The sequence below is a fragment of the Clinocottus analis genome, unplaced genomic scaffold (genome assembly GCF_023055335.1).
Source record: "Clinocottus analis isolate CAN_PGR_092001 unplaced genomic scaffold, fCliAna1.0.p SCAF_1, whole genome shotgun sequence".
NCBI classification, from domain to species: Eukaryota; Metazoa; Chordata; class Actinopteri; order Perciformes; family Cottidae; genus Clinocottus; species Clinocottus analis.
This window is the reverse complement of record NW_027175820.1, coordinates 2,741,400-2,757,527: the sequence shown is the minus strand read 5'-3', so window position 1 is coordinate 2,757,527 and position 16,128 is coordinate 2,741,400. Positions and strand designations below refer to the sequence as shown.

The 16,128-nt window shown below is 43.5% G+C and overlaps 1 protein-coding gene across 4 annotated transcripts in view; it reads right to left on the bottom strand.

The window, feature by feature from the left end:
- Positions 1-16,128, bottom strand: part of si:dkey-172h23.2 (uncharacterized protein LOC393772 homolog) — a 96,917-nt gene that overhangs the window by 17,252 nt on the left and 63,537 nt on the right. For all 4 annotated transcript variants that reach the window (XM_068576721.1, XM_068576738.1, XM_068576712.1 and 1 more), the window contains 11 exons: positions 12,807-12,849; positions 12,549-12,660; positions 7,811-7,970; positions 4,649-4,716; positions 4,465-4,531; positions 4,024-4,171; positions 3,667-3,779; positions 3,168-3,314; positions 2,178-2,434; positions 1,248-1,373; positions 715-832 (listed from right to left, as the gene is read on the bottom strand). In XM_068576721.1, the coding sequence (XP_068432822.1) occupies positions 715-832; positions 1,248-1,373; positions 2,178-2,434; positions 3,168-3,314; positions 3,667-3,779; positions 4,024-4,171; positions 4,465-4,531; positions 4,649-4,716; positions 7,811-7,970; positions 12,549-12,660; positions 12,807-12,849 (1,359 nt within the window). The remainder of the gene's footprint in view (positions 1-714; positions 833-1,247; positions 1,374-2,177; positions 2,435-3,167; positions 3,315-3,666; positions 3,780-4,023; positions 4,172-4,464; positions 4,532-4,648; positions 4,717-7,810; positions 7,971-12,548; positions 12,661-12,806; positions 12,850-16,128) is intronic.

The following is a 16,128-nucleotide window of genomic DNA, read 5'->3' as shown; positions in this document are numbered from 1 at the left end:
ATATTATTAACCCCAAGTGACTTAAGCATAAACAATCCTTCCCTCCAGCTGGATCTTTAATTCTGAATTACACAAACATATTTTGGTCTGTGCCAAACTGTTCCTCTCAGCAGGTCTTTAATCTTCACTTTCCTATAAGAGAGCCGTCCTGCCTAAATGTTTAGATGGGCTCTGAACAGAAAATCTATTTGGTTCTCTAATGATCGATGAGCCAGAAACATTCTCGTGGTACTACTGCCGTGATTGGCTTCATTCTGCCGCTTGTTTTGGGGGAAATCCTCCAGATTCAAGTATAATCAACGCAGCCCACTGGCAGAGAGTTTCAAGTTGAAAAACAACTCCTTCACCGCTTTCAAATCTACGACTCTCAAATCCCTCTTTTGCTCCAGATTGAGGGTTAGAAATGGTGATCTAAATAGTGACTGAATGTTTAGTATTGTGTATCTCATGCAGAGTGATCACAGCACAGTAGAGACTACCAACTGGAACCATTTACAGAATCAAAGAAACAAATCGTAAACAAGTAGAACAAGTGCTCTCCCTATACATGCCATCTGATTATGTCATGAATCCTGGTGTGCTTTTACAGTAAATGTTACTCACCTGCTGATCCAACTGCTTTGTTAGCCAGGTATCATAGTTTGTAGCCGTCAGGGTCGTCCCAATTAAAACAAACAAACTACTGTAAACAGTGAAGGCCGGCAGGAAGCTAACCTTTAGTGTGCTGCAGCATTCTCTGAATTAGCACCGGGTACTTCGTTATCCTCTGGGTCACCAGCAAGATGCATTCTGGGATACCAAGCCTCCGCACAATGCTGCTACTCATCTTTTTCTGCAGGAAAAAAAAAAAGAAAACAACAGGCGCTTCAGTGAAACATGCCCACGCAACAGGTGGCTCTAAACTATCAACAGAAACTTAGGACTCATTTGCTGGGGAACAATACAGTAATATTACTTAACAAGGTGTTTGCTGTGATTATGGATATGATCGTTACACAACCATAGAACACAATGGAAGAACTAACACCTCGGAATAAAAACTAAACGGTTTCAAGGGCATCGGGCCTTACACTATTGCGTACGGTACGAGCACTGATTGAAATGCAAAAGCGAAGCGAAAAGTGAGACCAGAAATATGACTAATAGTGAAACTCCGTATAGAACGATCAATTTAAACAGTTAAAAGCAACTTTGGCTAAACATAACACTATTGCAGGATGTATTTAAACATACTGAAAGAGTCTTACTTTGATAAAGGCCTTGAAGCGTTTGTCTTTGGTCAGCAGGTCCTTGTAGAAGTTCACGGCCTCGTTGTGGCGGCTGCAGAATCTTCCGTAAACCTTCTTCATGCTTTCGCCGTTGCACCCTGAGAACTGGAGCAGAATTTCACAGGCATGAATTTTACAAAACGAATATTGGTAGAGCAGAGCAAAAAGAAAAAGCCAGAGAGCTAACACTGTAAGTAGAAAGGCTCTAACTCGGATTCCTAGTTTGAACTTGACGTTGTTTGGTTTCAAAACTTTAAAGGCTGGGAGGACAATATTTAAAGAACGTGGAACTTAACATGAGACGTCAGCGAGCTAAAACATGGGCATTAGCTAAGGATTCAAACCATTGATAGTATTTTTCCCAGAGCTCAGGACCTTTTTTCAGCGGCCCTGAAACCTGGAAACAGGATCGTACAGCCAAGCTGTGTGAGGCTGGATGTTTAGGAACAGAGGCGCTTTGAGCTGAATGTCCAAAATGATCATGCTCATGTTGAGCAGCTGTAATGTTTACCATGTTTACCATTAGCATTTCTAACTGGAGCTAAACACAAAGCCCGGTGGAGGCTGATGGGGATGTTATTCGTTTTGAACTATCTGTTCATAAACCAAAATATTGGGAAACACGGAAATGTTAAGAGATCACCAAAGTCCAGAGGATTCATCCTCTGGGAACCATGACGGTCTGTACAAAATGCCATGGCAATCCATCCAATAGTAGTTGAGATATTTCAAATCAGGACCTAAGTAGTGAACCAAGCTACCAAACACACTGACATGGACTGATTCATGTGTTTTTAATTCTCTTTTCATATGAAAGAGAGAATATTTCACGCCTCAAAAGAGAAAATAAGGAATTCATCGTGCGAGTATTACACTTCCCCGTCACACCAGCCCCTCCCCTCCTCTAACCTGGCCGACCAGGATGTCCCCTATCCTGTTGATGATGAAGCCTCCCTCCGAGCTCCCGCCCTCCAGCTGGCTCTCCCTCTTCCTCTCCAGGAGGCGGAGGAGGAGCTGCGAGTGGAGCTCCTGGAGCTCGTCGAGAGCGGGGAACATCTTCTCCACCGTCTGCGGCTCCAGCTGCACCTCCTTCTGCAGGCCTTTGCTGAAGACCTCGGACATGATGCGCAGCGTCCGGATGTGGTGCATCTCCGTCTGCATCAGCTCTGGAGGACACACGGGGGAGGAGAAGGCTCAGAATCACATACGCGGCGCTCTTCATACCCTTCCTCTGAGCTCTGCCTCTGCATAATTATACCTCGGAGATCTTCAGGCAGTTTCAAGGGCGTGAATGCGTCACTTACATACAGAAATATGCTTTTCAGTAACATCAAATCGATTCTAATCAAAATAGAGACATGTCAAATGTAATTCATATTTTAAACTCAGCAGCCTTTAAAGATCACTAAGAGTTGTAGATGCAACTGAAACAAACTGAAGTAAAAGATATTAAGATTAATATCTTAATATTAAGGATTTTTACACTGCGGAGCTCTGGCCAGAAAGCATTAACTCACTTCTCAAACTGTTCTTCTACTTTCAGTTACCTAACGCCATATACAGTAGGTTCTAGTTATTTACATTATTTTTTATTATGATTAAAGAGTAGCAGCAGTCGAGACAAAATTGCATTATTTTCCTTCATTTTCATGCATTTCATCAGACCCAAATTGTATTGTTTCTGTAGCAATGCAAAGTGTATAAAGATACAATGAGCAATACTATTAGCATATTTATCATAGCATTACTATTAGCATATTTTTATGTATACCTTAAGTTAATTCTGTGTTAGGAGGACCGAGCAAAATAAGCTTTTCATTGTATGGAATAACTGTCTGTTATCTGTGCATATGACAGTAAAAACATCTTGAATCTTGCATTCGGGTTAATCCGATCTACCGTAGATGACGTCCTGTCTCTTCGCCAGGTCTTTGTCCAGCTGCTGCAGGTACTGCTGCTCGGCACAGAGACTCCACGAGTCAGCTTCCAGCTCCTTGGCCTCGGCCTCAAACTCCCCCATCAGCTGGCCGTCCATCATCTCCGTCCCTGCGCCAACAACATAACTTACAACTTGAAGCCCAAGTTATATTTCTGTCACATTTCAAAAAAATATTTCTTGAAAATTACAATTATGTTGTGGTATTTACGTTGCTGTAGTTCCTGTTTAAAATAGGATCAGGTAAGTAAAGCTACTTCAGGAACATTTGCTATATCCTGTTCCTATATGGACAACATTTGGTTGCTTATATTTACTCACGCTGACAATGCAGTGTCCTAATTATTTCATTCCTTCACTTTAGAAATTAGATTCTTCGATCCCAGCGGACCGGCAGCTGTCTCGGTAGTCAGATCAACTGTGTGTGTGTGTGTGTGTGTGTGTGTGTGTGTGTGTATTTACCTTCATCAGTGAGTGATTCCATGGACTCTGTGACCTGGTTGGTTCTGTTGAGGGAGTCCGTAGACTGGGAGAGATACCGCAGGCCTTTAATGGGCATGTCGTCGAACACCGGACTGAATACAGAGAAAATAATGATTAAAATAAATTTTTAAAAACACCAAATTACAACCACAAATGCCCAAACGAGCTAATTAAACACACGTGGTGGAACTGCAGATGCAGTGGTCATATAAAATGATTAAAAAAAAAAAAAAGCCCAACAACAAAAGGTTACGTCATTGCATACACTGACGAACACACACACACACACACACACACACACACACACACACACACACACACACACACAGAGCTCACCCAGCGATGTTGCTGATGGAGAGACTTTTGGAGAGGTTGTTTCCATGGAAGGCCATGATGCTGGTGTGTCTCCGTGATGGGACCATCAGGGAAGAATGGTCCTCGGGGGACAAGATGGCCGACCAGGGGCGCTCCCTTGTCCCACCGGCTGGACGAGAGACGGATAGATCACAGGAGATAAATATTGTACTCATCACACTGAGCATGTGCACTATACAGGCGGCTACAAAAGTTAAGAAGTGCCTTAAACCTGCATTATTTACAATGGCCAGCAGGGGGCGACTCGCCTGGAGCGCACAGCGTTTATGTTTAGGCCTCGGAAGACGTCGTAATCATTGAACTGATCTAAAACATTAAGGCTGGATACTAAATCTGCATCCCAGTGGCAATGTTTCTCTGGGAATCGCGCCCAGATATGAAGAGTTTTGGTTTGACACTCACATTTGTTCCTCATCGTGACCGTCGGAAAAGAGCTTGAATCTGGTACTGCAAACTGCTGTTTGGGCAGCTGGCCATGGAAACAGAGAACAAGAGCATTAACGAGGAGTTCAAATCAATACTGGCAGCAGGACGGCAGGATACCACGGCATCTGTGGTGGGGTTACTCTCGGGGAACTTTTTTTACCTTCATCTTCACCTTGGCACAAACGGGCAGGCTGTCCCTGCAGCTCTTGTGGACGGAGGCATTACAGTCTGAAAGAAGAAGAAGAAGAAGGAGAGAAAAAGCATCAGAACGCTGTGTAGTGAATGCTCCGAGCGCGGTGGTGGGTGGGTGTCGAGGGTGTGTGGGAAAAAGGTGGGGGCCTCGAAATTCTGACTGGCTTTTTCATAGCCGGCCAGGAAACTCCACCAGCCCACTAATGAAAGCCAGACTGGAGCAGAAGCATGTGATGCAATCGAGGGGTAATACTGCTCGTGGCCGAAGGTTAAAAAAAAAATTAAAAAAAACTGTAAAAAAAGGAGGGAGAGATAGGCTGAGGAATGACACACACACACATTAACATTGCATGGGAACATTTCAATTATATAAACATTCCCAAAGCCCCATTTAGAAACAAAGGTCATCATTTTAGATCGCTAAAATAAGATCTCCTCTGAAACTTCTTCCCGCCGAGTCTACGAAAGACTTTCTCTCCTCAGTGCCACACTTTTTTTGCAAATCCCAAAACTTTGAAGCCATATCAAAACAAGCTGACTTTGATAACAGAGATCGATCAAGAACAGAGGGAGGAGCCTCAGCTTCACAACAAGTTTCCACAGAGGCCTGTTTTCTGATGGATGGAAGTGTTTTAACCTTCATCCTCCCAACGTATTGAACACGAGAGGACAAGCTGACTAGCAGAGTGATAACTTATTTCTTCTTCAACCATCATTAGTTATGTAGTTCATGTCATCTAATGAAAAACAGGAAAGATAATTGTTACTTTAGCAAAGTAAAAGTTAATTTGCATTAATGTGCTCCTACCCCCCCCTTTGATAGTCAATTGAAACAGCACATGCTGCAATTGGGAGCTTTGACTGGGATCCCGAGTACCAAAAAAAAGAAAGATATGAAATCATAAGAATCAAAGTGATTGACAAAGTCATGTCATTTTGGAATGACAGAATAAAAGCCCCCGTGAGATATGACGTCCTTTTCAGGACTCGGTTGATCGGACCGGGGGTCAAACAGACATGTCGCACAACAGAGCCGCCGCCGCCAGACCTCGACACGCACGCTGACTTGCCAGCAACATTTCCGCTATTAGGGATTACATCAACGCACTTACGCTCCTGCACTCTGAGTCAGGGTGAGAAAATAATCCTGTGTAAGCAAGTGGCCGACTGAAGGGCCGGGGCGGAAAAAGAAGAAAAAAAAAGAGAACCAGGGTGCAGAATGTTTTTTTTTTTAAAGCACGGGGGCAGCCAACAGCCAATATGTGACTGCATCATGTCCTCTACATTTTAAGGCCCAGTTAATGGACACAACATCCAGTTTTCTCCACTGGGAAGGGCACTTTATAAGGGCATTTGATCACGTTTTCTCAGTCGTGTTTGTGTGAGGAAGCAACACTGTGTACTTCGACCTATCAGCTCAGAAGTGCAAGTACACTTGCGTTACTATAAAAGACGTTTGGCTCAAAGCATCCGCAGAGCGGATTATGTGATAAATATCTAATTATGACCCGCACAGTAAAACCAGCTGAAATTCCTGCCGTGTTGTTCGCCTCTTAAATGCTTTTATTGTTGTTTCTTTACTGCTTTTTGTGGACGTCTTAACCGATTCCAGCTAATCTCAGACAAAGGATAACTGTCTGCTGAATGGACGGCGGCCAGACATCTGCGAGTAAGAACCTCCCCTCAAAACACCCTCAAAACCGTCTGTGGCTCCAACTGAACGCAAAGAGCTGCTCTTGCCAGTCTGAAGTCTCTGATGAGGCCGATTGTCCGTTGAGAGGATCGCTGTGATCCATCGCAGAACGTGTTCCTCCTTTTTTTTCTTTCTTTCTTTCTTTCTTGTTTTTAAAGGGCTTGTGCAATAAACTACATCCTCTTTAGAGGTTCTGCTGTTTCAGTGGAAAACAATGCAACACAAGGTTGTGTTGTCTGTACTGAAAGCCAGACCGTGTTTGTTACATTAGAAGTAGCCCTTCAGAGAGTTTCACTACTTCAAAACACATCACGGCGGAGGCTGAGCCAAGTACGAGTGATTCTGCTGCGCCGACTCTCTCCGCTTGGTTATAGTTGTGTTTTCACAGCGCTTTTTAAAAAGTGAAGTAACATCAGCGACATAGTAAACAAACCTACATTTCTATTGTGTTTAAATGATCAAAAAAAAACAACGAACGAAATAGAGCAGCAGGAGCAACCGGCACCTTTTCCCAGTATCCGTCCCTGAAATGCTTCACAATGTCCTTTACATTTCCCCTTGGGGATTAATAAAGTACATATCTATGTGTTCGTTGTACGCGACCATCACAGATCTGCATACAGTGTCGGAGTTGTGCATTGACACGTACGTTTGTTTTCATGATCAGATGAAAGTAATAATACCAAAATTAAAGCTGCAAGCAGCTGTGAGCGGGTCCTCGCTCCCGCCGTCGGGGACGCCGGCGGGTCGCCGGCTCGCCCGTCCGGGAACGTGTGCGCCTGGAGGGCTAATGTCCGAAGCGCACGACTGATTTATTGCATGTTAAGGGATGCAATGTGCACATGGAAATTTTTTTTGGAGTCATTAGCCCCTATAGTTTTAAAGTTATGAGTAGTTAAAAACAGGACACGCCCCTAAGAGGTTAATGGGTCTGTATTTCCTAAACGCAACGAGATATTCGAAAAATCACAACGCATTCTTCAAGATACAAGCCCAATTATGATTTGCAGAGAGTTTGGTAAGAATCGGACAAAGCGTTCAGTGCATAGGCGAAAAAATGTGTTTTTCACAAAATTCAAAATGGCGGAAAATTTTGGTAGGCGGACTTTATGGGTCTGAGAGGCTTTTTTGTAGAGGGGGCGGAGCCGGACATGCCTGAATTTTTTCAAGCGAATCGGACAATCTGGGCGAGGGGCGTCGCCGGTCCAACTTTGAGGGGGCGCTAGAGAGCCATTTTTGGGAATTTTTTTTTCACGCCTATATCAAACTTCTATTTTCGCCAGACTTGACAAGCCGTCCAAATTTGGTGACTTTTGGAGTATGTTAAGTCCCCCATAAAGCGGTCCAATGTATAAAAATAAAAAAAAAAAGGTCGTCATAATAATAATAATAATAAACGGAGCAATAACAATAAAAAGGAAAGAAACAGACACTCACGTGTGCACTGGAAAGCCTCCTTGCTGTTGAAGGCCTTATTGCACTGGAAGCACTGGGTAGCCTGGCCCGAGCCGACTGGTGTGAACAGGTGGCCGTTGATCGTCTTCTTGTCCTTCTCCTTGCCCTCCTTGTCCTTCTCTCTTTTCTCGCGGTCTTTTTCCTGCACAGGTGGAAGCATCATAGCTCAAGTCAAGCTCACCAGGAGAGGACGGTAATTACTTTCCCTTTTATTCCAGACGATTAGATGTTCAGAAAGAAAAAAAAAAGAAAAGAAAGGAAAGAAAACTGTGACGAGTTACCTGGAGACTGACAAACAACACTGACAGAGCGTCTCTTGGCCGGTTGCTCGTGTTAAATTCCAATCGGAGTCCCGCAGAGCAACATTATTACCGTGATGTACGACTCAGCAGGGGGCCTTGCATATTAAGGGATGCGTTATTTATGCTGACAACACATTTTCTCATTAGAAAGCTATTTTAAGTGCTTTTATTTCAGGGAGTCTTTGCTTTTTTCCCCGATAGAACATAAACCTATTTTTAGACTCTTTCCTCGAAAATTGCATACCGAATCATTTTGGTTATAATTAATGGCTACTACACATGTGAGATTCTGTTCAGATATATATATATATATATATATATATATATATATATATATATATATATATATATATATATATATATATATATATATATATATATATATATATATATATATATATCTGTATGTATGTTGCTGGTTAAGAGTAAATAAAGATGACAGAGACAGAGAAAAAAAAAGAAATGACTTTCAGGATGATTATTTCTTTGAAATGATGCAGCTTTAAGGTCCAACTCTAACCCAGATCATAGCACAACATGTGAACATTCAATATGTGAACATTCTCTCTGTAAAGGCTGATAAAGTGAAGCTTTATCCTGTCAGGAGGAGGAGAATCTCGTATTCTCATCTTTTTCTCACAGACTGGGGCTGCAGTCGATTTAGTTAAATCACCTCCTAGCGTCTAACCCGAAGCACTTTTCCTTGACCTCTGTGGAAACGTCACGGGGTCAAGGAAAGATGGGAAGGAGAATTTCTTGAGGAGTTAGGAAAGACGATCGCGGTGTTTAGAGAATCAGACTCCACTTTCACTAAGCGACGTAGTTATGACGCGACGGCAGGCGGTGTTAGTGACGTCGGTCTGTCTGCAGCGGTGAAACTACAACGTTGTAGTCCATTTGGACCACAATAAAGCACCTGAAATACTTCATCTGTGTTTTTACAGTGTTGCGTCATGCAGATGATTAAACAACCCGGTTCATATTTTACCTTAATTATACAAACAACGTGGTTCATGGTTTTATTTTGTTTACGAGGTTGAAATAGAAATGAAAGAAGGAATATGAAAGTGAAACTGAGGAAGTACAAAATTACTGAACTGTTTCTGTTCAGTTTTAAACCTGCTGAAGCAAATACGTTATACAACGATGTGTGTGTCTCATTTCCCTTTATGTTGTTCTGATCATACAAATATGCAGACAACGGTTTATGAAACACCACAACTTAATAGTGTTTTTTGTAATGTAACAAAAGAGTTGATTCAAAAGATGATAATCATAAACAGCAGTCAGACTGAAGAGCTCGTCCAGTTTAAGTCTTTCATTAAAGCTTCTGTAACTAAAGTAAAATAAAAGAATGAGGGCTGAGCCTGCAGTTCAACACCGGAGAGAGAATATTAAATACAGCATTTGATATTTATACAGCAGTTTCATCACTTTACAGCAGTTTCATCACTTTACAGCCGTGTTCAGCATCGTAACGTTCGTAGTTTTCCAGCCGGTTCAACAGATTATTATAAGTATTTACAAGTTATGCTAATGATTATTAACATGATCTGCGTTTGTCGGTCATGATCGTTTTGTTCTCGTGAACCGCCGAATGAAACGTCACTTTAAATGTTGCCGCCACAACGGATTGTGGGTCGGCATTATCTCCTTTCCTTTCGTTAAGGCAGTTCCATTGGTTCCTAAGCTAGAGGAGCTAAGTTAGGAAGCATGAAGCTCCTTTTCTTTGCGTTTAGAGAATTGGACCGGCGCTCTTTATGGCGGCCACTTAGTTTACTTCCGGGTCATTTCCCTCAGTTAGGAAGGTCCTTAACCAAAAAGGACGATTCGACCACAGCTTGGGACGCGTAACGTGCCAAAATGTTTCCCTGATGTCAATATCCTGATAAACACGTGTGAGTGTTGGGGAGTGCAGGCGTGTGACTAGTTTCCCCTTGAGAACCGGACATTTCATAGACAGAAACAACTACAGCTGCATATTGTTTGCTGATCTCGCCAACCTGAACTTTAACACACATGAATATGAAGAGCATCGACAGAAATTAAGGATGTATATTATCAGATTCTAAAATTTGCCGCTAGGTGGTGATTGGTATTTAAAAGGTTAAAAATTGGATGTTAAAACCCATAATTAGATTTTTTTTTTTACAGGCCTGCTGGGGGTTTATATTTTGGAAATGATGCTAACAGTACATAACGACTGTGATAAACAGTTACCAACTACAGTTACTAATCTTATAATATTCCACATTGGGCTGTTTTCCCAGCTACTGTGCAGCTCTTGTTCAGACCAGCAGGCTCCAGTGTGCTCAAACGCTCTTCTGCGGGATGCGTGACCGCTGGCGGAGACGCGCTGTCTGGGAATCAAATCTTTGACCTTTTCCGAAACAGGGCGGCCTCTCTGCTGCGTCCTCGCTAATGGACCAGTTCATCCTCAGCTGCTGGTCATCTCTGTGCACTGCGCTGAGTCACAATCCCCATAAAGCGATGGAGGGAAGAACAGAGCTCTTATTCTCTTGGACTTGCATCACGAAGCCTCCACCCAAAACCAGCGGAAATGGTGTGTGTGTGTGTGTGTGTTGGGAGGGGGGGAGATGGAGTTTCCAGCTCGATTTTTTTTAATGGCCGGCCCCCGGGCCTCTCAGTTTGAGGGGACCACAAAGCCCCGACACACTATAGCTTCTTTTTTTTTTCCTTTTCTCAGCCGCCTGAAGATGCCGTACGGCTGACTGGAACACACACGCCTGCATGTTTCATTACAACACTGCAGTCATTGTCACTTCCTGCAACAGCCGTCTGCCCGCAGTGACACACATCAACAAAGTGCTGATGAACGTTTTACACCGCAGTAACTTTTCTAAGAATCTTTTTTTTAAAAGACACTTGATGAGATATATATATATTAAAAAAAAATACAACAGAAACAGTTCAACATATTGGAAAAAACACAGCTAAGTCAAAGTTTTAAGCGCAGTTCTCTCGTCTGATAGCGTTCAAAATCACAGCTTCAAACAAAACACTTTTAGCCTACCTCCCGCCATCCTCTCCATCTCTTTGAGAAGCCATGGCTCCCTGTGAGTCTCCTGCATAACATCACTGGCTGGCGGCCGAATAAGCTACTGGCAGCGGCGAGGCTTCATCAGGGAAAGCCGCAATGAGGAAGTGGCCGCTGTGCTGCAGGAGGCGCTTGTTCTTGCATCTGGTACAGACGCTATGTCAAAACGCCGACAAACTATCCCCCCCCTTGCAGAACATTCAGACTTCGGGGTATTGTGCAGGAACTGAGTAAAGTGCAACGGGTACCTATATAATTAGATATTGCATTCACAGAAAATGTCCAATTTTTTGAATCTCTATGCGGTGCGTCACCGGTGGCTGAGGTTACAGTTGTGGTTGTCACAGACAAACAACAAACATACAGCATTTCACGAATGCAAAACAAATAACCGGGCGCCAACTTGAGCATCAGAACTTGGCCAGTTTGTCTTGGGGTCTCCATAAAACTATGGTCAATATTTTTGACCCTCGGACAGGCTATGATCTCTATGATCAGGCTATGATCTGGCAATGATCTCCTTCAGAATCCTGTCCCTTTAAAAGTAACGCTGTGACTGAGGTTAAAGATAAGATTATACAACCACCACCAACCCGTCTTCCTGTTTTACTTCCTGTTCCCCCCCCTCCACCTCCCTCTGTGTCTCTGCACAATGACAGGCTGCAAACAAAAGCGGAAGTTACTTTAAATAGTTTAGTTTATTCCCAAATAGAACTATTCATCCGTGTAATTTTATACTTAAAATATTGACTATTCTATTTGCAATTTGGATTAGTGGATGTCAAATTACAGGATGTCACTGCTGCGACGTTGTGCTTTGATTTTGTGTGACTTGAGTTTCTGAAGTTGCAGCACTGCAGAGAGGCGGGAGGTGTCACGAAAAAATGATTTTACCCATTTGGGTCAGGATTTTCACGACTCGTAATGTGCTAAGAAATATTCACACTGGATAAAAGGTCTTCGGCCGTTAAATAACTCGGAGCAGGAAAAAGACTTTGACTACATCTTTGAACACCAGAAATTCACGTCTGCGACAAAGAAAATGTTGTGAGCTCAAATACAAAAATGTGCTGAGGGAAATCTGAAAAGAGGCACCGACTTGCCCTGAAGCAAGACACGAAAAAAAGAAGAAGAAAAAAAACCCTGACTGTTGGACTGGAGCCGTTCAGAGGCCGGCAAAAGCAGAAGCGCAGCTCCCAGTGTGAGTGTGTGCAAACATATGAACGTGAAGCAGTGTGAAGCTTGAAAGCAGCGTGCTGCACAGTCACCTCCGCTTGAAATAATGCACGTTTAAAAAAGAAAAAGGAGGAGGAGAAGCCCGAATGAGAGACAGTACAGTTAGGGATCCACGTGCCCTCACCCTGGTCTTTTTGTACATCTTGTTCTTGAGGTAGCTGAAAGTCCGGCTGACTTTCGTCGCGTTCTTTCCGTCGGTGTCGCTCCGCAGAGGGCCCGGCTCCTCCTCTGATATACTGTTACACACACACACACACACACACACACACACACACATTTTACGACACTTACTTGTTAACACATTCTAAACACGGTTCTTCACAGCACTGTAAAGTAGTAAAAGCCTTTAGGATCTATATTTTTGTGTATGCGTAGAACTGACCTGTATGCTAGTGACCCTGAGGCGCTGGAGAACGATCTCATACCTGGAAGAAGAAGAAGAAAAAACAAAACAAAGGATGTCAGAAGTAGGACAAAGAATCAGGGGGGTGTGGAGTGGGAGGGTATTCGTTGCATTTGTCTATGAAGGAAATTGTCCTTATTTCTAGCGGTGAAAATATCTGTTTATTGGTTGAGCACACGAACCGCTAGTGACCTAACGGTGTGGCTACCAAACCAATATGTGTCTTCTTTCAGCCAGAGCGTTCACATCTATTCATCTTCTGTTTTGTTTTCAGCATGTGACTTCAGTGAGTGTGTATTGGGCTCTACACGGGTGACCCACGACTCATTACTGTCCCTGAAAGCATCCTGTGAGAGCATACAAGCGCGCACACACACACACACACCTGAGGCTGCTGCCGCCCTGTTAACCCCGCCGCCCACACCACGCCAGAGGGTTGTTAGTTCCAGTCCTGGCTAGAAAGGATTGGGTATTGAATAACCCACGGCTCCCCTGTCCTTCAGTCGCTACTTTTAATGTCCTTGAGCAAGGTATTTAACATTTAAGCTACTCCGTTTGAAGCTGTGGAGGAAGCCAGAAACTAAATGACTCTGGCACTGATGAGGGCGGCCAGCGCCGAGGCCAGGAGCTGGAGCTGAAGTGCTGCCTTTTGATCCAGTGCCATTAATGGCTGCTCGATACTGGCTCCAAATGAAGAGGAAGAGAAATCCCTGAACTCAATGAATACAAAGTCTTTTTCTTTTTCCCGCAAGACATGACGGTCCCGATATCTGATCAAGTTGAATTTGGTCCGTGTCTCACAAAGAGGCATGATGGCTGTAGCTAGCTTGTTTTACCCAAACTTCCACCCAGGCTCCTCTATCTATCAAACTGGGATTTCCTTTTTGAAATTAATTAAATTAATCTCTGACCTAGTTGAATTTCTTATCTGATAGCATATACAATTACCGCTTCACGGTTGCGTGCCTCCGTCAAACACAAGTTCAATTTTTTTGTCCAAAATGTCATCACTTTATCCTGTTGTCCTATTAATGCCCCCTCGAGAAAATGAGTTTGGGTGAAGTCACAGTGACCACAGTAAATCTAGTTCATCTTTTTGGGCCCAATTTGAAGGTGTTCCTGAGATATCATCACAGAAATGGACTGAATGGCCACAGCTTTCGTCGCCCCGGAGGCATAAATAAAACCAATAAAAATGGAAAATGCAATTAAAGCATATTCCACACACGCAGTCTTTGATGAATCATCACCACAGAGTTACTTATCTGCTCCGAGGTAAACGCAGGCGTGCATCTTTTCGAGGGGAACAACTCTGCTTCCTTCCTGACGATCAGCCCCCCCTCTCCAATATTCTTAAGTGCATGCAAATATGCAAAGCACTGCCTGCCTGTTCTGCACCAGAACGTCACACCTGAAGCAGGATAACGAGGGCAGAGTTTTGTCCTGAAGCAGACAGGGAACACTAATGGGAAAAAACCTCACAGATAAGAAAAGGGAAGGCTCAGTGTCTTTGACTAAAAGGTGACGGGCACACACTTATCGGGAGGGCACTTCACCTGCGGCGCTTGTGATTATTACTTTGTCCTCTTTCTCGGCTGATTGCATTTAAGGAGTAATCTAAGCAAAAAGGTCAGCTAAATTCTGGGTAGGGCACGGGGACAGGAGAAGCCCAGCTTTTATTCAATGCCCTCAGCAGGTATTAGTGTTTTGTTTTTTTTAATTATTCTCATTGCACATGCACAATGTAAGCAGTGGTTTGCTTCCAACAAAGTTTGTTGCAGCTGAACTTTGGGGCCCTTCAGCATCCAGTTGTGTTCAGGGTCAAGCGTACATAACACAGTCAGCCCCATCCGCCACTGCGGAACTGTAAAAAGTGAGAGTTTAGGCTGAATGTTTTAACATTTATTAATCAGGATATTCAACATAATCCATCATGCATTAAATGGTATGAATTAGTTTTTTCCCGTGTACTCAGACCTCGTTTACCGAACTTTTAGTTTTTCTTCTGCACTGTCTATCTGGATGAAAAGTAAAAAGCACTCTGGACTCTTGCGTTGGAGTCCGTTGAGGGAGATTCGGGGCTGCGACAGCAACAACTACTGTTTCTGACATCAAAGCTACTTTCTACTGCGGCTAGGTTCACAGCGCTCTACTTACTCAAGTTATCCTCATCATCGCTAGATGAGGAGTCCCCAAAAACGAACTGAGACTTAGATTTGGTGAGGATGGGGGAAAGGCTGAAAGAGAAGGAAATTCGCCTCTTACGTCTCAGGTGTCCCACCGCTGGGGGGAGGGGGCGGGCAGGAAGGAAAGAACCACAGCAGGAACTTATTAAAATTGTATGAATTAAAACTGTATCATAACAGAGAGGAAAGGGGATAGGAGGTAGTAATGTCTAGATAAAGAGAAACTTTAATAGAGTGTTGCAGGAACGAGTGATGAAAACCCGGAAATGAGTCAGCATCTTTGTTGCCTCGTCTCTCCAAGTCAATGAGTTTCTGGAGTGGGTTTTTGGTTAGCCGCCAGAAATATGGTTAACACGGAAAAGAGACTTTGCAACAGAGATTACCTTCTGCGATAATCAAAGACCCAATGCAAAAAAAACACACTGTCGCTGTTGTTTTTTTGGTCAAGGGAACCAAGTGCGCCGCCGCCTTTGGAGTTGACCGACAAAAGTACGTCATCCCTGCAGCGCTCACGAAGATGTTTCCACTCAGTGTGACTAATTAGACCTCGGCTCAGTCTGAAGGTGGGGTTAGAGGGAGGGGGGGCAGTGCGACAACTGCATCACCGACCTGACTGAGCCAATAAGAATGGTGAAGGTGTAACCTCTCCCACCCTAAACAGGTGCAACAAAAGCTGCATATGGGTGTGTTGGGCCTTTAAATGATCGAGACAATGGCTCTCTCTAATTGCATTTTAATTGTGTTTATCCAGCAAACTCCTGAACCTGCTCTCCTCGCCTACCAAGATAATTTCCATCTACACGTATAGGCTTTTTTATTGTCCGTCATTGATTCAGGTAAGAAAACATCTCCATTTTGTGTTGTTTTTCCAATATATTTCTTGTTGCACCCAAAATAAAATCGATGCTCCTTTTGCACACCGGGCCTTTGGCACTTAGAAATACAAGCAAATGAGGTACACTTGGAAATCCAGACTCATTTAGCTTGCCCTACTTTTAATATAGTAAGTTTTAAAGTGGAAACGGGAGGGAGTTCTCGATAAAGAGGTCAAAGACGTCCAGTGGTACACGTACTGACCCATAATCTGGATCTGCCATCGCGATGTGATCGCAGAG